The sequence below is a fragment of the Salarias fasciatus genome (assembly GCF_902148845.1).
Source record: "Salarias fasciatus chromosome 7 unlocalized genomic scaffold, fSalaFa1.1 super_scaffold_4, whole genome shotgun sequence".
NCBI classification, from domain to species: domain Eukaryota; kingdom Metazoa; phylum Chordata; class Actinopteri; order Blenniiformes; family Blenniidae; genus Salarias; species Salarias fasciatus.
The window spans coordinates 1,564,470-1,587,552 of record NW_021941229.1 but is presented as its reverse complement, the minus strand read 5'-3'; the positions used below and the strand labels follow the sequence as shown (position 1 = coordinate 1,587,552).

Genomic DNA, 23,083 nt, shown 5'->3' with positions numbered 1-23,083 from the left:
ATTTGAAACACACATCCTTGGAAAAAAAAATATAAAACAAACATTTACACAAAGTAGACAATCTCAAATATACTGTACATCTGTTAAAGTGTTGCGTGCGTCAAACAGGTGAAATCTGTTGCGTTTGTACATCCTTCTACAGCTTCCTAAAATAAGACACCAAGTCATGAACGCTGTGTAAAAGCACAAAACCTCCCCAGGTCTGTTGTCTAGTCAATTAAAAAACCTTTGGCTAAAAGTGCATTTTTCACCACACTTGCATTGGAACGCAGTGATGTTAACTTACAGCAGCTATGTAAGAAGGATTGAGTATTAAAAATATTTTTAAAAGGCCGGTCAGAAACTATCTTTCATGTGGGTGTTTTCGGATGTTCACCATCAAACTGATGCTGCAGCAGGTTTTACTTTGGAGCTAAAGGTCCACTCAGTCCATAACTGCTTTTAAAAACTAAGTCCTTTATTCGAATATTGACCTGAACTTCAGCCGGTGTTTCGCCCTCGCCTCACGTGGGCAGAGAACCTCCTCTAATCTGGGCTTTGGGGCTTTTCTAAGCAGAGTTTGCATGTTCTCTCCGTTTGTTCTGTGATGAACCACTGCCTTCCAGGTGAACCCAGCATTCAGGCTCTGAAGGTGAAAGTTAGTCACAACCAGACTACTGTTGTGTGAATCAATAATCTCAACACATTATTATAACCTCCTACATATTCAAGGCAGATAAAAGGTTCTCTGATGTGTTCCATGATCACGAATTAGTCAAAGCAGCACAGAAAGTGACTGGAGAAGGACAAGCAGCAGAAGGTGGGTTTCAATCATTTATTGTGATTCCAGAACAAGACATCCTGACAGGGTGACAGGGTGACGGTGGACGTGTGAGGAAAGTGGCCTTTGGCACGACTCAAGCCGGGATCGGTCACGAGGAGTGGCGCCGCGTGAAGAATCCCTTCAAATCACATTTTAAATCGAGCTGTCGTCCGACCGCTGAGGGGCGGAAACACACAGAAACATGGAGCAAAGTGCTCCGTTCATTCTTTTCCAACGTCCTGAAAAAATATACGCTATTTTCCAAAAATATTCACTCGGTGCGCGAGCTGTAACAGCCGCTGTGCTCTCAAACGCCTGCATGTGAAGAAATAAGAGTCCTCCGTGTCCAGAGAGGCCACGCCCCTTCTGATGGGTGGAGCCAGACGCAGGAGGATGGAGGGAGCTGATGGAGTCAGTGACAGGAAACCTGCTCGTCTCGGGTGCAGCTGGAGCAGGGGGTGGAGCAGAGGGTGGAGCAGCGGTGGACTCGTCTCTCTCTACATGTCCCGTTCGTCCAGGTGTAGTCCCACTCCACACACCAACCACACTTCTCCACCCTCAACAGATGGACGAAGCAGGAAATCTGGACTTTACAGCAAAAACAAAGAAATGAAAGCGAAGAGTCCGAAGCTGATGTGGTCGGGGAGGTGAAGCCACAGTCCTGCTCACTCCTCCTGAGGCCAGACGGGCCGGGCGGGGAGGGCTTCCTGTCAGCGGGGGGTCAGAGGTCAGCCGACTGACTGAACCGTCGAAGCTAGAGGCGACTCCTCCAGTCAGGCTGGACTCATCAACAAACACTCCTCTACTCTATATAAATAAAAACCTGTCAAACAGCAACTCATTCATGGTTGGCCTCCTCCCCACCAAAAACAAAGGAGAAAAAAAAAAAAAGAAATGTAGAAGCAGGAGCTCCGTGGAGATCTCCTCCCCAGAGGAGCTTCTACAGACCGGCAGACCGGACACGATCGGAGCAGAGAGGAGCGATTAGCTCGACTGATTCATAAACAGCAGCAGAGGAGCGTCCCGGAGGCCTGCGGTCACGTGACACCGTCTGAAGGCAGCGGGGGGCGTGGCCTCAGTTCTCCAGCAGCACCGTCCGCAGCTGGTCCTCCTCGCTCAGGCTGATGGTGGCGATGGCGCCGTCGTTGAACTCGAAGGACGTCCCGCCGTCCACCACCATGCAGGCGTCCCAGCACCGGGAGCGCACGCACACCCTGAGGGAGGCGGAGGTCAGGAGGTCAGGAGGTCGGCGGGGCGGGGCCTCGCCGCCCGCCACGCCTCGCTCACCTGCTGGCGAAGCCGCGCTGCCGACTGCTGGAGAAGACGCGGTTGACGATGGGCTCTCTGACGCTGTACAGCAGGCGGAAGTCGTCCGGACTGAACACCAGAGACTCGTTATACTTCTCTGTAACTGAACACACACACACCACACACACACACACACACACACACACACACACACACACGAGCCACATTAAAGACAAAAGCGATCCGATCCGTAACCATGACGTCAGCAGGAGGATGGACTCACCCTTCTGGAGAAACTCTGGATTTAGTGGAATTTCAAGACCAGTCTGGGCCTTTCCTGGAGACAGAGACAGAGACAGAGAGAGAGAGAGAGAGAGAGAGAGAGAGAGACCGTCACTGGAGTCAGGAAACAGAACACACATGCGAACACACCCACACACACACCGTACCGATGCTGAGGATCTCCTCCACCGCCTGCTGGGCCAGCTTGTTGATGTTGTAGGACCTGTTGACAGGAGCAGGAGAGCAGTCAGACCCGTGGCTGTGAAACAGAAGAAAACCTCTCAGGGACCCGAACCAGGCCAGGCGGACGGCGAGCGAGGCCATGAGCCACTAAGACATCTCATTTAGAGCCGCAACGGGACACAAAGGGTCAAAAAAAAAAAGTTGAAACACTTGATTCCAGCTTTATGTTTAGAAGCCGGGCTGAAAAATACTTCAAGTCACCTTTTAGTTTAACAGGAACAAACTGGAGACACTGGGCTGTCTGGACTGTTTTTACTGTATTTTAAGAAGACATGAGGAGGAAATGGCTGAGTTTTAGAAAACTAAACCTTTTATGCTTTTGTTGTTGTTTCTTTTTCACACAGTCAAAGCTTTTCAAAAGAAAGTTCAAAGTTTAAAATAACATTCAGATGTGATGTGCACATTTGTATTTTTTGGGCAAATAAAGCTCCTGATATAATCTGTAGACATCATGAAACGGTGGTGTTCAGCAGCCATTATGAGACGGCAGCTTTCGCTTTCAGTACAGCTTGAAAACTCTTATTTTATAGCTCAGTTTAGAGCCGGACCACAGGAGAGGACTGACTCCCGCTGTAAAGAGTTCCAACAGGCTCCGGGCTTTAATCCTCCTCAGAGTTAATATTTGCCAGGAGGACAGGAGTGAGACGAGGGACGCCGCCGTGTTTACCAGGCTTTGGATCCGGTCCCGGTGCAGATGCTGAGTCCGGAGCTCTTCTGTTTCTCCCAGGGGCCGTCGTCCACCGAGATCTCGTAGTAAGAAGCCCTGCGGAGCGAGAGGGGACACGGGCTGAGCGGCGGGACGGACGGACTCAGGGTCAACGGGGTCGCGACCCGCCGTGTGGAAGTCCCAGGTACCTGGAGGACAGGGACTCTCCGATGAAGATCTCATTCAGGCTTCGAATGGGCAGCAGGCTCGGCTTGGAGAAGCTCTCATCAATCGACCCGGTTCCTGGAAAGAGGTGCGGCGTCAGAACAGAGCAGGGAGAGAGAGGGGACCTGCCGGGCCGGGCCGGGCCGGGCCGGGAGGCGTACTCTTCCTGCTGTCCACGGTGGACAGCCGGTGGGCCTGGCTGTGCTGCTCCAGGCTCAGCTGCTGCTCGTGCAGGTCCACGGGGGTGGGGTTGATCCCCGTGCCCTCCAGGTGCAGGCGGATCCTCTGGCGCCACAGCCACCTGAACACAGCAGCACACAGGAAGTGAGTCCGGACGCCGCCTCCCGCCGTCCTGACACACACCGTCATGTGACCCAATGGGAGACCCGATCTGGATCCATTCCAACATGTTCCCTTCACCAGCAAGCATCGCACGCCTCTTTCTGTCTGGTGTCTGATCAGACGGGACAGACGGCAGGAGTCTGACACCACGACGGAGACGAAACACTGACAGCTGCTGATCAGTCCATACGCACCTGAACTCACCGCGGCAGAGCTTTTCCAGCGCCTCCGGGAAGGCCCGAGTGTAGCGCACAGGAAGGCACAGATGACCCTCGGACCTGGAAGTGACAGGATGTGACAGTGGATCAGGGGCTGGAGACCCCGGAGCCCAGACCCCCCGGGGACTTTAACAGTGTCAGGCTTGGTGGGTTTTACCTCTCAGGGTCTGTGTTCACTCCAACAACTGGCTTGTTCTTGCTTAAAACCTTACTGGCAACAAGAAGCATTGTCCCGTCGCCTGACAAAACAAAGAGCAGTTAGAGAACTCGCATTGTGCAGCTGCAGCCGTTGTTTCAAGCCTTTGTTCACGTGACTTGTGCCCCCTCCCCCCGGGCTCTGTCCATTCTGCCACAGCTTGAATTGTTCAGTTTTGAAGTTTTAGCTGTTTTAGGCATTTTACCTCTTTTTAAACAGTTTTGTTTGCTTTTTCCTGCCTTATTTCATTTTTTTTTTTGGATCATTTTAATTCCCCATTTCTTGGGGTTTTGCTATTTTTCCCAATTTTACTTGAACCTTTTTTGAATCCCTCTGGAACCAAGAGTGAGAAATCATAATAGTTTAAACATAAGTAAAATGTTTATTCACGTATCATGGAGCCGCAACAGAGGGACTGAAGAGCCACATGTGGCTCCAGAGCCACAGTTTGAACACCCCTGATCTAGGGAGTTTCTTTGATCCAGCGTGCGTGGAAACCTCACTCACTGGCAGGACTCGTGTGCATTATAATAATGATAAGCGACGCATTAAAGAGCACATTGGATCCGATCGTTCTCACCTCCAGCAGAGATGATGGCGTCGGCCCATCGCACCACCTCTTCATCGTATTCCCCCCTCTTCACCACCCGGACGTCGATGCCCTCCTTCCTGCAAACACACACACGAGGCGTCTCAGCGGCTGGACAGAGTCTCCGGGCGGCCGGGTGACCACGCTGCGTCTCGGCTCACTGCAAGCTCGCCACGATGTGCTCCACGTTGTTGGTGTGGATGTTGTGTCTCTCCAGAAGCCCGCTGTAGCTGGAGCCCTTCAGGGCAAGCTGCAAGACACACAGGGACACACACGGCATCAAACACGTGGTCCACGGGCCAAACCCAGGCTGTCAGAGGGGTCACCGTGGTCCTGAGCAGAGTGTGAATGTGATGCATTTGTTAGTCCAGGGGTCTCAGGTGTGTGTCCTGTCAGGGGGTCTCAGGTGTGTGTCCTGTCAGGAGGTCTCAGGTGTGTGTCCTGTCAGGGGGTCTCAGGTGTGTGTCCTGTCAGGGGGTCTCAGGTGTGTGTCCTGTCAGGAGGTCTCAGGTGTGTGTCCTGTCAGGGGGTCTCAGGTGTGTGTCCTGTCAGGGGGTCTCAGGTGTGTGTCCTGTCAGGGGGTCTCAGGTGTGTGTCCTGTCAGGGGGTCTCAGGTGTGTGTCCTGTCAGGGGTCTCAGGTGTGTGTCCTGTCAGGGGGTCTCAGGTGTGTGTCCTGTCAGGGGGTCTCACCAGGTGTTTCAGGTCCTCCTCGGACAGTCCCGCATATCGATACCGCTGCTGCTCAAACTCGTAGCGGGTGGTCTTCGTGACCACCGCCACCCGGTCAGGCTTGAACCCGGCTCGGGGCTGCGATGACACGCTGCACACGGACGAGCGGAGCGGTCGAGGTCCGCACAGCAGGCTCGCGGTTCGAGTCCCAAGGCACAGGATGTTGACGGCTGAGCGGCGAGCCATGATCAGGAGGAGCAGAGGAGAGGGGTCCGGGCTGGGTGGAGGTCTGGAGGTCTGGAGGTCTGGATCCCCTCAGGACTCCGTCCTCGTGAGCAGCATGCCCGCCCAGTCACACTCCCCGCTCACGAAGGTCACCAACTTTTTAATGTCACTTTCCGGATTACACACGCCCTCGCGCACGTCGCAGCGGACCAGCCGTGGACCTGGAAGTCCCAGACCCGGATGTGGCGGCGTTAAAAGTCCCGATCGTCTCAGCAGCTGTGATAAGGGAGCTAAAAGTAGCTAGCAGCCAGCTCACGAGCCGTAAGCCAAAAATAAGACATGTTTTGACTGGGCTCGCGCTCACTGCGGGGCCGTTCTGAAGCCGCGCCAAGTTCCTCGCCTACAAACTCATTTTCAACACGAGCTCACACACCTGGACGGCGGAGGCGTGGAGGAAAACACTCGCAGAAGCCCTTTAAACACGCAGAAACACACCTGGGCAGGTGAGGAGTGAACGACAACAGGAGGACGGAGAGACAGCGCCATACAGATACGCACGTACGCACGCTGTACGTGCGCTACGCAGCGCTTCACCTGATTGGCTGCGTGTAGGGGGCGTGATGACGTAGTATTCTGACAACCTCTGTTTGTGATGCTGATGCGTTCATGGCCACCATAAAAGATAGGACATATCTAAAAATAACCTGACCTCTTTATTGCCCCTGATCTTCTATTTCAGAAGGAAGCAGAGAGCGCTGGGTATCCGGAAGAACAACTGGATTTCACTCAGTATGGCTCACCTTTGCACTTTCAATCCCTTTAAAAGCAGATTCCCATAAACACTGTGAAGTACAAGTTTCCTTTTTATTACTTTGAGCAGTAAGAACCCATTTATTTATCTTTGGGATGACATGCGGCTGGAATCAATACCAGCTTACAGTGTCCACATTACACCCGAGACAGTCCCCAGTCCATCACAAGGCAAACGCAGGGCCACACATTCACACCTGAGGGCAATGAAGATTCACCACATAATGTCACACACATTTCTTTAGACTTTGGGAGGACATCACACTACTCCAAAATGCACATCAGTCAAAAGTTTAGGCACAGCTTCTCAGTTGGTTAAAACAGCAGCAGCTTGGTAAACTGGGAGCTGATGGAGGGAGGAGTGTGTGAGCCCAGGACACAATGATTTATATTAATCCAGCACTGACTTGATCAAAGCAACAGTTGTTTTTCTAAATCATCCCATTTCAGGAAGAGTAGCCTTGAAAAAAACTTGCTCTCACAACTCATTCAGTTTTTTGATGTATTTCAGGTTATGTCATGACAATTTATTTATTCATTTATTTTTACATCTGTTAGACTTAGTGGTTAGAGTAATGAGGCAAAGAATCAAAGTTTCAAATTACCACGTTACACTTGAAATAAACTGGTGTAGTTTTCTATTTCTTTATTTGAATAAAACACATTATGTGCTAGCTGGATTAAACTCATGAATACAGTGAAGCAGAGTCAGGTGTTTGTCTTCCATCAGGTAACATGCAGAGGACAATCTGAATGTCTTCAGTAGAGCAATTAAAGGATAAACAGCTAGCTTAGCTATGATGGATGGATGGATGAATGGATGGATGACTGTAGGGATGGATGGATTGATCATGGATGGATGGGTGGATGATGGATTAATGGTGAATGATGGATGATGGAGAGATGGACGTATGAGTGTAGGGATGGATGGATGAATGGATGATGAATGAATAAATGAGTGGATGAACTGTGAAGACATTTGGACAGACCCCTCCCATCGTCAGTGTGACGGCGACATGGGAATATGTTTGTAAAAGGCTTGGTGACCTGATTCCAGGGGTATTCTTCACTAATTATACTCAGCCCACCAGGGGATATGTTTCCATACACTGAGGTCACTTATTACAGCTCCAGCTCCACTTCTTCCTGCTAATTGTGGTGTGTCTTTTACTCTGTGGAGTTGTCTTGAACTATAACACGTCCCAGGAGAGATGATGTGTATCTTATAAACCTGATTATTGCTTTAAGTAGAGAGAAACAGCAAACTCCTCAGAAGGTGCCGAAGTGTTGGAGATTAGATGGAGTGAGGAAGACAGAGGAGCAGAGGGGGGAAGAAGAAATGAAAGGTGCAGTAATGTGTGACTTCAGGTCATCGCTAAACAATCCAGCGATTACAGAACAGGTGTCGGAGAGTTTCATGCACCTGGACTCTACCTGAAACTATGTCACAGGGCCAACAGTGTTATTATGGGAGGACACTGCTCTAATTCAGCCTCCTCGTCTCTTTGTCTCCCCTCCCTCCCCCTCCCTCCCTCCCTCTTCCTCCTTCTCTCTTTAGATAACTTCCCTCCTGTCATTTGTAGTTACAGCAGGTGCTGGAGTTGGTACAGTCTGCGCTCTTTGCTTTAGATCGTCGTGCAGTGGATCAGAGGAAGAGTGAAGCTTGTGGACAGGCCTGCCAGTTGAAGCGTCCAACAGTCAGCTGAAGACCAAACAGCGTCTCAACCAGGTAGGTCACATCGCTTCACATTCTGCTGAGGCTCCAGTTCTCTCATCATGCTACACTTAAGTCACACAACTGGGTGAAACAACTGACAATGAAACAAGTTGGGATGTTTACTTTCAAAGTAAAAGTCTCTGACTTGCACCCATCGACTGCCTTCCCGACTTTCTTCCCGACGTCTCGCGAGGGTCTCTGGAGCATGATCGGGATCTTGATACAGAAATCCCTTTTCCTGCCAGGTGGCTCTCGGGATCTCCTCTCTGGAGCGTGGCCCGGTGGTTTCGGCCCCGGTGCCCGGTGTGCTCGCTCCGTTAACAGATCGTTAGCAGGAGACAGCTCCAGTTTCTCTTCGAGCAGATTTTCCACAAAACCTGCCGTGGACGAGGAGCCGTCTTCTGACCCTTCCATTCTGATGCTGTTCCTCCTGGCCCTCCCCTCTTGAACTGTAGCTTGAGCAGCCTCCTCCAGTTCCTTCACTCCTTCCTCCGTCTCTGAAGTTTGCATTTCGGCCTCGTCAGCTCTGCTGCCGGTTGTCTTAATACCGTCTCGTATTTCTCGGACAGTATTCGTGTTTTCTTCCTCAGCTGTCTCGGTTCGCTTGGCAGATTGTGAGACGTTCCTCTGCTTCGGTTTATTCATACTTTTAGTCCGTCTTTACTTTTGGTAATATCTCAGGCAGGCATGGTTTTCCTCTCGATGACCGGGAGCTGCCTTCTCATGGCTGTTCCACCTGAAGTCGTTCAATCTCACCGAGTGACACTTAGAACTTCGCTTCCCTTTTCAAAGACCTTTTCTCATTTTCCCGCTGAAGCCGCTTCGCAGGGGGAAGACATCTTATCCCACCTGTGGTGGGAAGAATTACTGTGAAAAAATGTCTCCTTGATTATTCCAGTTTTTTTTCCACACAGTAGAGATGATTATTAATCTGGTTACTGATCGATGCTTTTAACTTGAAACTATGAAAACTATGGAAAGTTCAGACATACTGACTCCTAATCCAATCACAGCTCTCATATTGACATTGATTATTAACTCATTCACATCCACATTTTACACACTGGAACACAAAGAAAGTCCTTTTTTCTTGTAAGACATTAAAGTGTAGAGTGAAAAGACTCAGCGGTGTTCATGATGCAACAACAGAAGCTTTAAAGACGTTAACAACGGATTAAAATTCCATGAAAGAACAATAATAAAACATAAAACATGTCAGGGTTATTTTTAGTTTCCATGCAAAAGGTTAAATAATAAATGTAATTAATTTGAATCAATCTGAAAAGACAAATGAAGTATACACCTCAGGTAAAAAAATGTCTGAAATTCCTTCTGTTGTTCTGAATAGTCAGTAACTGTAAAGAGCCTGTATTCATCGATAAACTGATGAAAACGGTCCTTTATAAACATTGAAACTCTGACACGCCAGCCGTTTACAGAGCAAAGTGAAAAAGGATAACTGCATCAATTTGACTTTATATGTGAGAAAAGTATTGGTCGATTTGGAAGTCAGTTCTAATCTAATCTATATGATCTGAGAAGTATTATTAAGCTTCTGTTGGTTGGATGTCAAAAGCTAAATTTGATGCTTTTTAACCTAATGAGTTAGTCAAACTGTAGATGGTAGTCCGGTTAAGTCAGGTTCCTTCAGCAGAACAAGCCTGAAGTGAGATACAGAGGAGAACGAGCAGAGCAGAGCCCGTCTGGTGTGAGCTGCTGAGTGTGTGTGTCCATGCTGAGAGGACAGCTGACACACACACACTCCTTCACTGAGCTGTCAGCATGAATTCCTCAATAACCTGCTGGGTTTGAACCGCCGCTCACAGAATATGTTAAACACTGAACACAAATCTTCAGATACATCAACACACACTGGAGCACTGTAACATAAGGTGACGTGAAGATTCCCACCTTTCACTCAGATACTCTCCAGAGAGTGTCAGACCATGGAGTCTGAAGAGGCTGAGGAAAGACGTGATCTGAAGAGAAGAAGGAAATGAAAGTGAACCCGTCTGGAGAGTGAGGCTGGTCTGGCCGGTGGTTCTGAGCAGGATTTATGATGCAGTTTGGACCAGGTTATTATGGTCTGAGTCATTTCAGGGGCTTTTAGGCCTCGATAGGACTCACCTCCCTGAGAGCAGAGAGCTGAAGGAATCTGGATCCCTGAAGGGATCCTGCATGAAGAGCAGCGCCGGACACCAGAATGAAGCTGCCGGTGCATCTGTCTGCTCGCTTCACGGTTTCTGACATAGAAACAAGGCTCTGCTGCAGACAGACGCTTTAGTTCAGGTGGAGTTGAGGACATCTGAACTCAGACTGCTGATGCTGACCGTGCTCACCATTTGGTTTTTGTCCCTGGTTTTCGCTCCACTCTGTTGTTCATGTGTTCACAGCAGGATGCAGCGCTTCAGGGAAGGCATTCACATCCGCACCATGAAGGCCAAGAGGAAAGTGGAGGAGATCTCCAAGGAGGACGTCCAGGCCTTCCTGAAGAAGAACGCCTTTGTGCTCTTCACCGTGGGAGCGGTGATCGTGGGTGTGTATGCACCCCCCCCCCCCCCGGCGGCCCGTCAGGCCCTCCTGCACCCAGCTGAGCCCCCTCTGCTCCTCCCTCTGCAGGTATCGTGTTGGGATTCGCACTGCGCCCCTATAAGATGACCTACCGAGAAGTCAAGTACTTCTCCTTTCCGGGAGAGCTGCTGATGAGGATGCTCCAGATGCTGGTCCTGCCGCTGCTCGTCTCCAGTCTCATCACAGGTGCAAAGCTTTTCTTCACGGTGTGCGATGAAAGTCAATCGTATAACCCTCTGCTCTTTCTGCAAGCTTTCATTTTAACGTCATGTTTATCACACACAGGAAAAGGTTTATGTCAAGGAACATGTTCAGCTGCAGAAAACACAGAAACAAAAAGCTTTGTGTTTTTCAGGATGTCACATAGAGAGCTGGAACAGAAGCGTTCACACCCCAGTGTTTGCACTGTCTCAGATGTTTGAGGGAAACTGACTGTGCTGGAGTTTTGGCACCGGACACCAAGAACAGCTGCAGGGACGGAGGACAGAGCGTGGAGTCAGTCCAGACAGTCAGATGCAGTTCGTTTGTATAAACTTATTGTATTGTAGGACAGTAAAACTCACCATTAAAGGCAATCCTTATGGACAGGAACACAGAGAGGGACTGAAATATGTTAGATTTTCATCACTGTGTAGGAACTATTTGATCAAATAACTTCATTTAATTTTTCATCTTCATTATGTTCTTGCTCTATAGAAAAAAACGCTTCAAAAACAACTGAGGGTTGAAATATTTTAAAGCGATACTTCAACATTTTGGCAAATTGGCCCATTTAGCGCAATTCCTTAGTCATTTCAAACAGCATACTTACTTTTTTGTGAGGGCGAGCTGTTGTTTATTCAGAGGTGAGTCGGGGAAGGTTTTCGGGACGGACACAATGGAAGTGGATGGTATTTTTGTTCCCCCTCGTCAAACTCATCAAATACACAATCCAACAACCCCAAAACACTTTGGTGGACACGTTATAATCCACACATTCACTACGCTGTGGAATATTAATGCAAAATTATGAGATTGAGTTGTTTATGCGAAGATTGCTAAGACGGAACTACTTACTAAACATGGCGTCTGGGCGTAGTGATCTCAAAAGAAAAAGTAGTTCCCAGTATTTTCTTCAGTGTCGTAACGCTACAATATTATTTGTTGGTGTTCCACAGCGCCGAGAGCTCCTTGGCAACGCGCGCGCTCTGAACCAGGGCCAGTGCACGCCATTGAAATGTACGCGCAGAGGGCTGGTAGAACGGCGAAGGGATTTGATTGGTTTCTTAAGAGCGGTCCGCTCCTTACGATTGGTCGGAGTTTTTACTGTCCTTTGGCTGCTACCGTTGTCAGATTTTTTCCGCACCTTTTTCCGTACACATAATGTATTGACTTCTCCCAGGGGGCAGGGAGCATTTCACTCAGTATGACAAAAAGTGCTTTTGGACAACATCGCCTACCCTAGCTTTAAAGTATATAATCCATTCAAAAACCTATATTTTTAAAATGACAAACTGAAGGCTTTAAAGTGTCATGAGGATATGGGCAGGTTGAAGGTAAACATTCTGTATCGAAGATTCAAATATAAACTCACAACGTAAGCGGCAGGAGAAAAAATGGTGGAGTGAAGATGAATTGTCAGAAACAGAAACAAAGGGCTGAGCAGGATTAATACTGCAAAAACACATCATCAGCAGGTTAAACTAACCATTCTCACCACGTCTCAACCAGCTCACGGTCCCTGTTGGTGGAGAACAGCGCTTAGTGAGTTCTGCTTCACAATGACAGGAAGAGCCAACATTCAATGATCAAAAAGCCACTTCGCTGTGAACACTTGGCCGCTACAAGACACTGAAAACCAGAACACAACAGCAAAAAGTCACAAGACAACAGTAAAAAGCAACAACACAACAGTTAAATGGCGCAGATTGGCAGCCTCGCTTCCGTCAGTCTGCCCCAGGGCAGCTGTGGCTACAGTAGTAGCTTACCACCACCCAGTATGGTGTGAATGAATAATGCAATGCAATGTAAAGTGTCTTTGAATGTCCTGAAAAGCGCTATATAAAACCAATGCATTATTATTATTATTATTATTATTATTATTATTATTATTATTATTATTATTAAAGTCACAGCGTAACAAAAAGCCATAACACAGTAGCAAGTGTTTTTTTAACGTTGTGTTGCGGCTTTATTCTGCTGCGTTGAGCCATTAGGCCTTCTGGACCACTGAAAAAAGTGTATCACACTTTAGAAAAGGGTATTACATCATTTATATTATTAATTCAGCACAAGGCTCAGTGCTGTTAGCATGGCTCTGCATTGAAGAGACCTTCATTTTCTTTATTACTCAAGTTCCAACCAATTTTTCACCTTCTGTTGATCAGGAATGGCAGCTCTGGACAGCAAAGCCTCGGGGAAGATGGGCATGAGAGCCGTCATTTACTACATGACCACGACCTTCATTGCAGTCTTCATCGGAATCATCATTGTGCTCATCATCCACCCTGGAAAAGGATCTAAAGATGAGTTTGGAAAGCAGCAGACCATCGAGCAAGTCAGTCCTGCTGATGCCTTCTTAGACCTGATCAGGTAGTAACAGTGATGGGCACAAAGTTAATCCAAATGAAATAATGAAAGTTAGACTCTAACTGGTCTTTGTCTCTTCTAACTCACTGCCTGTCCTCTCATTTCAGAAACATGTTCCCACCGAACCTGGTCCAGGCCTGCACTCAGCAGGTGAGCTCTAACATGACACATGTCAGACTCGAAGTGTTTAGTCCTCCATGCAGTAGTGTTCAAATCTTTTCACAAGGGCTGGCAATGTTGACTTTCTGAGAGGATTTATAAAATTAGACTAGATGCAGGCACAGCAAAAGAGTTGGAGTACTTCACTGAACCACAATGCTTAGAAATACAGCTCAAACCTGAACCCAGGCCGTAATTATTAGAAATTAAGAGGGCAATTGACCTTCAATGGAAAATTTATGAACGCAGTCATTGCAGGTTATTAAACCTCAGGTTCCCCAGAGAGTAGACCTGCTGGATGTGTTTCTTATAGACTGAAAATGACTCATATTGTTTCAGAAAGATTTGAATAATAGGAATGGATTTCTTTGGGTCAGAGACATATAATAATTCATCATCAGCATAAAGTGAGAATTTAAATTCCATTTTTGACCTTCTTATCTGAGTACATTTGGGAGAAGATCGAAGATATATTGTTTGTTACCAATATTCTAATGTTGAGATGAGAGCTGTGATCTGTTTCAGCTCTTTAACACCTGACTGCTGTAACCTTCGCTCTCTGGTATTCTCCAGTTCAAAACTAAATATGGAAAGCGAGCGGTCCATGTGACAGTGACAGTGAACGAGACCCTCTTCAACTCCACCAATGGGACCCAAGAGGTGGTGGAGATCACCCGGGAGGAAGTGATCCCAGTGCCGGGTCAGGTGAACGGGGTCAACGCCCTGGGGCTGGTGGTCTTCTCCATGTGCTTTGGTTTGATAATTGGCAATATGAAGGAGCAGGGCCAGCTCCTCAGGGACTTCTTCGACAGCCTCAACGAAGCCATCATGCGCCTTGTTGCCATCATCATGTGGTAATCTTCTCTAATTTCACTCTCAGTTCCTTCAAAGGAACGGTTCCGACACATGTTCTGCAGTCAGGTAACGGACCGCCCCTCCTCTCAGGTACGCTCCCATCGGCATCCTGTTCCTCATAGCTGGAAAGATTGTGGAGATGGATGACCTGACTCAGATGGGTGGTCAGCTGGGCATGTACACCATCACAGTCATCATCGGTCTGCTGATCCACGCCGTTTTCATCCTGCCCACCCTTTATTTTGTCATTACTCGTCAGAACCCCTTCATCTTCATCGCCGGTCTCCTGCAGGCTCTGGTCACGGCCCTGGGAACCTCCTCCAGGTGAGCAAAGAGCTTCTACCACACATCAAGTGGCTGCGCCCGGCGTCAGCTGCCGGTTTTAAAGGCATCACTGCTTCATATAATGTAAAGAGGCCCGCTGTTGAGGATTATTGATAAAGATAGGTTTCAGACGTTGAACATTGATTACGCCTATTCATCTCAGTTTATTTCAACATTTGGAAGCAAGTGAATGGATTTTTGTTTAGAACGTGCCTCACCTGTGACTCAGGCCCCCCGAGAGCCATCAGGAACCCTCAGGCATCTCTGAAGTCTTTCATAGACAAGGTTCAGGTGAAGACACGTCAACCAATCTCACATTCACACCTGAACTCAGAACTTACTTTATTTGTAATGTGTCATATAGAGCCTGGTATATTCTTTTAGAGCCAAACACTTTTTTAATAGGGATGCAGCAATACCACCTTTGTAAATGATGAGTATAATTATGATACAAGTACTCTGTGCAGTATGGAACCTGGTACCCGATGCTGGTAGCAGTATCAGTATCCCTGTGTTCCAGATCTCACTGGGACTCTCCAATTGTGTTCTTTTAACAAGACTCAGATTCTTCAAATTGAGAGTTGGGAGTGCTGACAGGGAAGCACAGGCACACTCGGAAGACAGCGTTTCACTGTACAGGCTGCCAGTCTGAGTCCACCATTCTTCAAAATAAAGCAGAATTGTTAACACCAGACCAGAACTCTTTAAACTGAACCAGACATTTAACCAAAAGGTCCATTTTCAAATGTTTCTGGTAAATCAACACCACAAATGTTACTCTACCAAATGGTTGAACAGCATTTTGAAGTATTAAGGCTAACACAGTCGTTTGTTACCTTATCTAATTGCTCCTGTTCTTGCAGGATGCTGAATGTAATGAAGGTGTCATTATTATTAGACTGCAGAAATCCTGTTCAGAAGCACCCAATTCAACCGAAGTGTGCTGAGATGACATGATTACATGATCACAGTCTGCTCGGGGGAGGTTCGAGTGACCAGGTCTGGTCAGCAGTAGACTGGTAGCAGCTGATTTTACAGTATGTCAGCAGGATATGTGTTATTTCTAGTGAAGGTCCAGTAGAGAGGACAAGCGCAAAGTTTGTCCTCTCGACTGGTTATTGGCAAAGTTATTGGAATGCAACATATGACGAGAGAAACTCAGTGCAGTAATCAGTAAAAGCAAAGCTCCATTTAACACTCAGAGGTCTGGTGGTCCAAATGTTGTCTTCCACAAAAAAACGTGTTCCAAAAACATGTTTTAATTTAAGTATTTTCAGAAGCAAAAATCAACTTCCAGTAGCCACAAATACACATTCTGCTTGATGCATTTTAGATAAATTAAATTATTAGTCTGTGTGAGACAGATGGAGAAGTTGAGTGTATTTTATCACATTCACCACCTCCACCCACACACCCACCCTTAACCTCCTCCACCCTCAGACCCCTCTAAACCTCCTCCACCCTCAGCCCCCTCTAAACCTCCTCCACCCTCAGACCCCTCTAAACCTCCTCCACCCTCAGACCCCTCACCCCTACCCTCAGCCCCCTCTAAACCTCCTCCACCCTCAGACCCCTCTAAACCTCCTCCACCCTCAGACCCCTCTAAACCTCCTCCACCGTCCCCGACTCAGTCACAGGTTGGTGATCAGGTAGTTGTGAGCCAGACTTCCTGTCCCAGAGTCACATGAGTCCGTCTTGTTTGTTTCCAGTCTCCTCCTCCACCCTCTCGCCAGGCCTTGAGGTGGAGCTGTAACTGTCACAGAAATACACTAAAAGCAGAGAAGATGTGCACATTCCGCCAGCACGCTGTAAACGAACACAACAGAAGAAGGTGTTGCCTTATTCAACCAAATCGCATCAGTAGCTTCTGCAGCGCGATCAGCTGATCCGTCATATATTCTTAGTTAATCTCGAGCCCTGCCCATGAAAGTTCCCTGGTTCACTGTTCAATTTAATGACTTTGGCATTGGACAAGTTAAGTGCTTTCATCTGGTTTTATAGATAAACTGTGTGTCATCTGCATAGAAGTGGACATGCCAGTTGAACCTGTGTTAAATTCCACAAGACAAAGCCTGCTTCTTCTTGTTGTCAGCTCTTTAGCTTTAGCTGTATTCTAATGAAATTCAGCAAATTATCGCATCTTGTTTCCATTCTAGCTCTGCCACACTTCCTGTCACCTTTAAATGTCTGGAGGAGAACAACAAGATCGACAAGCGGATCACTCGTTTCGTGTTGCCTGTGGGCGCCACCATCAACATGGATGGGACCGCTCTGTACGAGGCGCTGGCGGCCATATTCATAGCCCAGGTCAACAACATGGAGATGAACTTTGGTCAGATCATCACCATCAGGTAAACATCTACAAACACAGCTGAGCCTTTTGGAAAGTCACATCACTGCAGCTGTGGTTCACTTTCTCCTGAATGAAGCATCACGGCAACAGCCGCCAGCATCGGCGCGGCGGGCATCCCTCAGGCGGGCCTGGTCACCATGGTGATCGTACTGACCTCCGTCGGTCTCCCCACGGACGACATCACGCTCATCATCGCGGTCGATTGGTTCCTGTGAGTACTTCCCCGTCCCATGAAGAAGTGAACGATCAAAAGCAGCTCCATGCCTTACTACCACCTAGTGACACACTTCTGCCGTCTCCCCGGAGTCTCGCTCCACATCTTCCCTTTTCTATCGAATATTTTCGCAATGAGTTTTAACATAGAAACATAATTAGGTTTCCCAAATTAATCATTTCAATTAGAATACCCTTCCCAGAAATTACTCAGCTAACTGGGGTAATAAGAAAAAAAAACCTTCCTGTTCTTTAACTGGGATGGACCAAATATGAATCTCTGCCAAAGCCTGGCTTCAGGAGGACTTTCCACAGTGAACACAGACCGTGGGACAGCCTGGATCCGAGGAGCTGAGGGGACTGCCACGAAGGAGGAATGTCGGGACAGCTCAGTGAACACACACCGGCTTTTTCATGGAAAAAATAAAAACCCTGAGGGGACGTCACTCGTCTTGCTTTCAGTCACTATGTGTGCTTGAAAAACTGTACTTACAGATCGGCTACTCTGATTCTCCTTTACAAATCTAAAACTTCCATTGAGGTAAATGGAGTTAAAATTCTCAGAGTTGTGACAGTGAGTGTGTGCAACTTTTGTTTGATATGCTGTCAAAAGGTAACATAGATTAATTACAGAATTTCAATAGTTAATCGTGATTAATCACGTTTTGATTTCCATGACGGAGCCGGTGTTGTGAGGTGTTGGGTGATGTGGTACACAGCGGAGGCCTGGGACTGGTGCAGGATGAGGGGGGTCGGGCCAGGTTGAGTCCTTTCTAGAGTCCGGTTACTTGGCTGACGTCCCTCATGGAGGTTGACTTGTCCTCCAGGAGATGAATCAGAAGCTTACGGTGCAGGCCGTCAGTCAGGAAGTCTGACTAAACCAAGGCGTTTAATGGACTTCATGACCCCAGAGGTCAGGCTGACAGCCCAGTAGTCATTTAGTCCAGTCATGCAAGGGTTGTTACCAAAAGCCGAGACAGAAAAGACATTTTATTGTTTCAGACAAGTTTGCTCATTATTTGGTGTATGTAACAAACTCTCTGTTAGGAATAACAACAGTGAGATAAGAAGATAAAATGACACACTTGTCTGAAATGACAGTTAACACATGTAGACGTCACGGCAGGTATTAATGGCGCTTTACATTTATGGGAAACAACAGATGCGTATTGAAAATGATTTAATCCATCATCTGTTTTCAATATCACTTCATCCAGCCTCGTGTGATGGAGGGATGATGTCGGAATATGGATGAAGGCAGGTTACAACCTGGACAGGCTGATTATCAATCTGAGAGAAAACTAACTTTTACACAAACAAACACAAGAGATTCACTTTTCATTCCTAAAACCTTGATACTTTTTCTAGTCTTGTTGTGGGTTTTATGAAGATGCATGGCTGGAAGCCATTACAAAGAAGATCCCGTGAGTTCAAGAGAATCCACTCAGACTCAGTTTGTCTGTCTGTCACAAAGGCCTGGTAGGATGCTGAATTACAGATTTTATTTGGGAGTTCATGGTGTTTCAGTTCTGAGAGCTGAATAGACTCACTGACTGGTGGGTGTGACTGCTTTGGATGTGGTCTGTGGTTATTTCCATTTCATTCATCCACTCTTTTCTGTGGATGCAGCGATCGCCTGCGAACCACCACCAATGTGTTGGGGGATTCTATCGGCGCTGGAATCGTGGAGTTTCTGTCCCGACACGAGCTGCGCAGCAGAGACGTGGAGATGGGGAACTCGGTGCTGGAGGAGAAGGAGCGGAAGAAACCTTACAAGCTCATATCACAGGATAGCGATTTCGAAAACGACAAACGAGCCCACAGTGAATCCAACATGTAGCTCCACTAACATCTGTCCACACAGCTGGATCCCATCGTTCTTTTTGGAAGTAAGCGTGAAATAATGTTGGCAACCACATTTTCGCCATGTTGATCCAAATGACAAAGATTACAGCCGTGGCAACAGCCATCTGTCTTCAAATAGGACTGGTAGTTTTTGGTTTGTATGTTTACTACTTTGACATAAAGAATTTGAGTAATTTATGTAGAGATTGAGGAAGATTTATGATTGGGAGTGAGCTGGGTAAATGCTGAAGCTGAAGTGGTGTTTTAAAGTCAAGAGGCCAACTTCCTTCAGATTATGAGCCACATTCAGCCCCTTTAGATCTCACCGTGATAGCATCATTTAACCTATGAATGCCTACAAATGCCATGTTTTCCCTTCATTTAAATATAAAAAGTACAAGTCCAAGGTGAGATCATTCACATTTTAGACATTTTTTACCTGATTTATTTTGAAATTTCCTCCAAGAAAGTAGCCCAAAGTGTTCCCTATGAAGGGAGGAGGATCTGATAAGCTTATGTCTCTTCCTACTCCTTTTCCAGCATGTTAAAGTTTCCATTTGCATTGCATTCATTATTTTGTTTGAATTTATTTATTATGTCCAAAATAAAAAAGATAAAGCAAACAACTATTGTGGAAAAAGATTGGGTTTTTTTCTGTGATCAAAGGATTTCTGCAACATTTATCATGTTTTCACAAACATCTTCTCATAGGTTGCTTTAGTATTAAGAGTTGCATTAGCATTAGCATGCTTTAGCATTGTTTGTCTCTTAATTTTGTCTATTTATATCTTAAACGTAAGCCTTTTTAAATCTGTTCCTTCTTTTGTCTATGTTTGTACCTCCACCAAAACAAAGTCCTTGTATAGGCTACTGTACTTGGCAATAAACCTGTTTCTGATTCTGATTAAGGGTTGCTTTAGCATTATTTTTTGCTTCAGCATTAATGGCTGCTTTAGCATTTGGGGTTTCTTTAACATTAAGGGTTGCTTTAGCATTAATGATTGCTTTAGCATGAAGGGTTGTTTTAGCTAGCTTTCCCTGCAACATCACGGATCCCTTTTGTTCACTTCTGAGTCTCAGGCTGCTTCCATCCCAGGAAAGTCCGGGACTGGGCTCTCCTGGGTAGGCGGGGATCGAGAATTTCCCCCCTTCATTTGGTTGGGCTTTCTGCAGAGAGCGGACCACCGACGGAGCAAAAGCACAGACAGCGTCATGCAGTTCCAGCACCTGCTCGTTTGGGCTCGTTTCGAACTGAAATCCGGCTCCTGTGATTGGTGCAGACTGAAACCAGAATGCAGCCGCAGGGTAGCGGTTAGCGGCTAACGGCTAACCACAAGTAATCAGTCTTTTAACCATAAACTATCAATGAGCGCCTGTCATCCAGACTGAACCCTGTGACAACAGCTTCAGCCACCAGCTGCATGTTTGACACTCCTGCTCCAAGTACTAACAGACTCACGTGTGCAGATCAATATTGAATTTTAACATAGATTCTAAATATATTCTCATATTGTATCCATATTTTCAAGAAGACACAGTTCCCATGTCACTGAAACAGTGTTTCTATACACTCCACTTCCAGCTGTTTACTACTGTGTTTAGAAGGAGACCATTAATGAACTTTATATTCCAGTGGACACTGACTGCTTCCCACACTCTGACTACTGCTGATAGTCTTTATAAATATACCAGCTATTAATTTGTTATTTTGCTGACATGAAATATTTTAGATTTAACTGAAATTGACCTTTTGGGGGAAAATTGTAGTGTTGTATTTGCACAAGTATTTTTTCTTCAGCAATTTTCCTGAAATTTTACTGTTTACTGTTTACTTCCGGGAGACACGTCACGGCCACCTCGTCCAATCAGAACACTTCACAGACCCCAGCGTGAGAGAGGATTTAATCCTTCGTTTTCCCATGTAAAGACGACGCTCATGATTATAATTCTGAATGACTTAATTCAGAATAAACCAATTCCGCATTTTTAACATAATGTAACCTCTCAGTGGAACATGAAGCAGAGCTGAGCGCGACTGGAGCAGGGGGGAAAACTGTGGTGTGGCTGCCCCCTGGTGGACAGCAGCAGCAACGACACAGTGGGGTCATTAAAGCTTCATGTTTTTAACCGGATTTAGAAAAACTAAATCAATAAAAAAAAAAGAAGGGTTCCACATTGTAAGTCCCCATCAGTCCAGAGAGCACGGTGTGTCAGTCCTCCTGTCCCTTCAGGAAACCCCTCATCTGGAGTCTGTTCTTTATCCATAGCAGGGCCCCGTTCCATCTGCCTGTCCCAAAAAGCAATTTAAGACATGGTCCCTGGGCGGGGGACTATCCGGTATTAGACCGATAAGAACACATTTAGTTTATTTTACAAGAATTTATTGACATTTTTGCAGTTGACATTTCATTTCAGATTATCCACATCTCTTCTAACAGGGCGCAGTTTATCTGTTGGGAATATCATGAGAGTAATGGAGTAATAAAATACATATTCAAGGATAAAATCAAGCCCTGTTTGGTGAAGGAATAAAACAATGGGAAGTAAAAGGTGTCTGTTCTTATAGAAGTCAATAAAAGGTGTGAATCCCTCCAGGCACGACAAAACACAAGTGGTCTTCGAACTGATTTAATGAAGTTTGACGAACTCCATTACAACCGTGAAAACTGGAAGTAAACAATACAATTGAACACCTCGTTGGCTGCATGCCTCCAATGAAGGGATATCATCACCGGATCCTGCTTCGTGTCTCTTGACGGAAAACTTAATACTTTCGAGCCAAATGGCGAGGTAATTCAACACGCCGTGTTGCCGCCAACAGAGAAACAGCAGTCCAAACCGGAAGTGAACAGCACTTACGTCACCCTTATAACCCGAAACCGAGACATGCAGCACACAATAATCACTTTACAATTAAAACATATTTCTAATAACCCTCCAATAAATATGAAATTGCAAATGTAAACAACAATAATAAATAACTATGGGCACTAAAAAATGATGCATTTACAAAAGGAGTTCATTCATTAAACAGTCCTTCGTGTTGTGCAGGAGAGCAGTGAGTCCTGAACCAGAGGAGCTCATCCTGTTCTCCCAAACATTTGGTCCTTCAGGATTCTGCCATGGTGCTCAGAGGAGATCCTCTCCCTCCTGCTCCTTCCCTCCAGCCGCACCCGGAGAGCCAGGCCATTGCTGCGTTGACCTTTGACCTTTGTGGCTCCGGCTCCCTGGTCCGAACGGGCAGGGAGGCCATTCTTTCCTGAGGCTGTGTCCTCGGCCTGCAGCGTCAGCCGTCTCTACTCTTGCTGTCCTGTTGAGCCAAACCGTGGAGGACTGGCCGAGTGCAAGCCCGCACAGAAACCATGGATCCGTGGTTTGTTAAAATCTGCCACTAATCCTGCTCCTGCTTCAAATGTTTGAACAAAAGTGTTAATAAGATCATCGGCCGGTGGCGGGCTTGAAGAGACGGGATTTTAAAGATCAGTGGGAAAAGCCCGGAAGTGAGCCTGAGCCCAGTGATGTGAGTGAACTGGACATGTCCCATACAGCTGTGAGGAAAAAAAGAACCTCATAAATGAGGAGTTGGAGGATTTTCAGTATAAGTACAAACCGTGAAAGCCGGGGCCTCACGATCCTTTTGACTTTTTGGGTTTTAAGCAGGAGGTGTCAGAAAAGTTCCCACAGGGAGAACCGGCTTGTGGCGCCAAGCGTTCATAGCGACGTCACTTTTTGATCCTTGGATGTCGGCTCTTCCTGTCATTGTGAAGCAGAATTCACCAAGCGTTGGATTGTTCTCCCACTAATAGGGAACGTGAGCTGGGTTTAGACCGTCGTGAGACAGGTTAGTTTTACCCTACTGATGATGTGTTGTTGCAATAGTAATCCTGCTCAGTCTAAGGCGGTGGTTGCTTCATTTCGTCTCGTTACTGTGAATTTGACATATTAACATTATGCTTATTCACTGTTTTTATTTTTACCAACC

The 23,083-nt window shown here is 46.8% G+C and overlaps 2 protein-coding genes and 1 long non-coding RNA gene across 3 annotated transcripts; 1 reads left to right on the top strand and 2 right to left on the bottom strand.

Annotated features, from left to right (window-relative positions):
• Positions 1 to 805: 805 nt before the first annotated feature.
• On the bottom strand, positions 806 to 6,238 carry nadk2 (NAD kinase 2, mitochondrial). Its single transcript, XM_030084323.1, has 12 exons — positions 5,483 to 6,238; positions 4,953 to 5,041; positions 4,783 to 4,871; positions 4,164 to 4,245; positions 3,983 to 4,066; positions 3,608 to 3,747; positions 3,431 to 3,524; positions 3,243 to 3,338; positions 2,500 to 2,555; positions 2,334 to 2,387; positions 2,090 to 2,213; positions 806 to 2,016 (listed from the first exon to the last, which is right to left on the bottom strand). The coding sequence occupies exons 1-12, from the start codon at positions 5,705 to 5,707 to the stop codon at positions 1,878 to 1,880; spliced, it is 1,272 nt and encodes a 423-aa protein (XP_029940183.1). The 5' UTR covers positions 5,708 to 6,238; the 3' UTR covers positions 806 to 1,877.
• Positions 6,239 to 8,175: 1,937 nt separating this feature from the next.
• On the top strand, positions 8,176 to 19,111 carry LOC115382543 (excitatory amino acid transporter 1-like). Its single transcript, XM_030084319.1, has 10 exons — positions 8,176 to 8,206; positions 10,607 to 10,749; positions 10,833 to 10,970; positions 13,151 to 13,355; positions 13,460 to 13,502; positions 14,085 to 14,365; positions 14,457 to 14,690; positions 16,847 to 17,041; positions 17,120 to 17,254; positions 18,886 to 19,111. Exons 2-10 carry the CDS (start codon positions 10,611 to 10,613, stop codon positions 19,094 to 19,096), a joined length of 1,581 nt encoding a protein of 526 aa, XP_029940179.1. The 5' UTR covers positions 8,176 to 8,206; positions 10,607 to 10,610; the 3' UTR covers positions 19,097 to 19,111.
• Positions 11,579 to 20,745, bottom strand: LOC115382560 (uncharacterized). Its single transcript, XR_003930579.1, has 4 exons — positions 20,673 to 20,745; positions 14,416 to 14,422; positions 14,062 to 14,066; positions 11,579 to 11,590 (listed from the first exon to the last, which is right to left on the bottom strand). It is a non-coding gene; the product is annotated as an uncharacterized LOC115382560 (long non-coding RNA).
• Positions 20,746 to 23,083: the final 2,338 nt, after the last annotated feature.

Excerpts from the sequence above, each read along its gene's own strand:
- LOC115382543 (XM_030084319.1), top strand. The coding sequence starts at position 10,611 with ATGCAGCGCTTCAGGGAAGGCATTCACATCCGCACCATGAAGGCCAAG. Across the intron at positions 13,503-14,084 it reads TCCAGGCCTGCACTCAGCAG|TTCAAAACTAAATATGGAAA; the intron begins GTGAGCTCTAAC and ends GGTATTCTCCAG. Across the intron at positions 14,366-14,456 it reads CTTGTTGCCATCATCATGTG|GTACGCTCCCATCGGCATCC; the intron begins GTAATCTTCTCT and ends CCCTCCTCTCAG.
- nadk2 (XM_030084323.1), bottom strand. The coding sequence starts at position 5,707 with ATGGCTCGCCGCTCAGCCGTCAACATCCTGTGCCTTGGGACTCGAACC. Across the intron at positions 3,748-3,982 it reads CTCTGCCGCGGTGAGTTCAG|GTGGCTGTGGCGCCAGAGGA; the intron begins GTGCGTATGGAC and ends TGCTGTGTTCAG. Across the intron at positions 3,339-3,430 it reads GGAGAGTCCCTGTCCTCCAG|GGCTTCTTACTACGAGATCT; the intron begins GTACCTGGGACT and ends CTCGCTCCGCAG.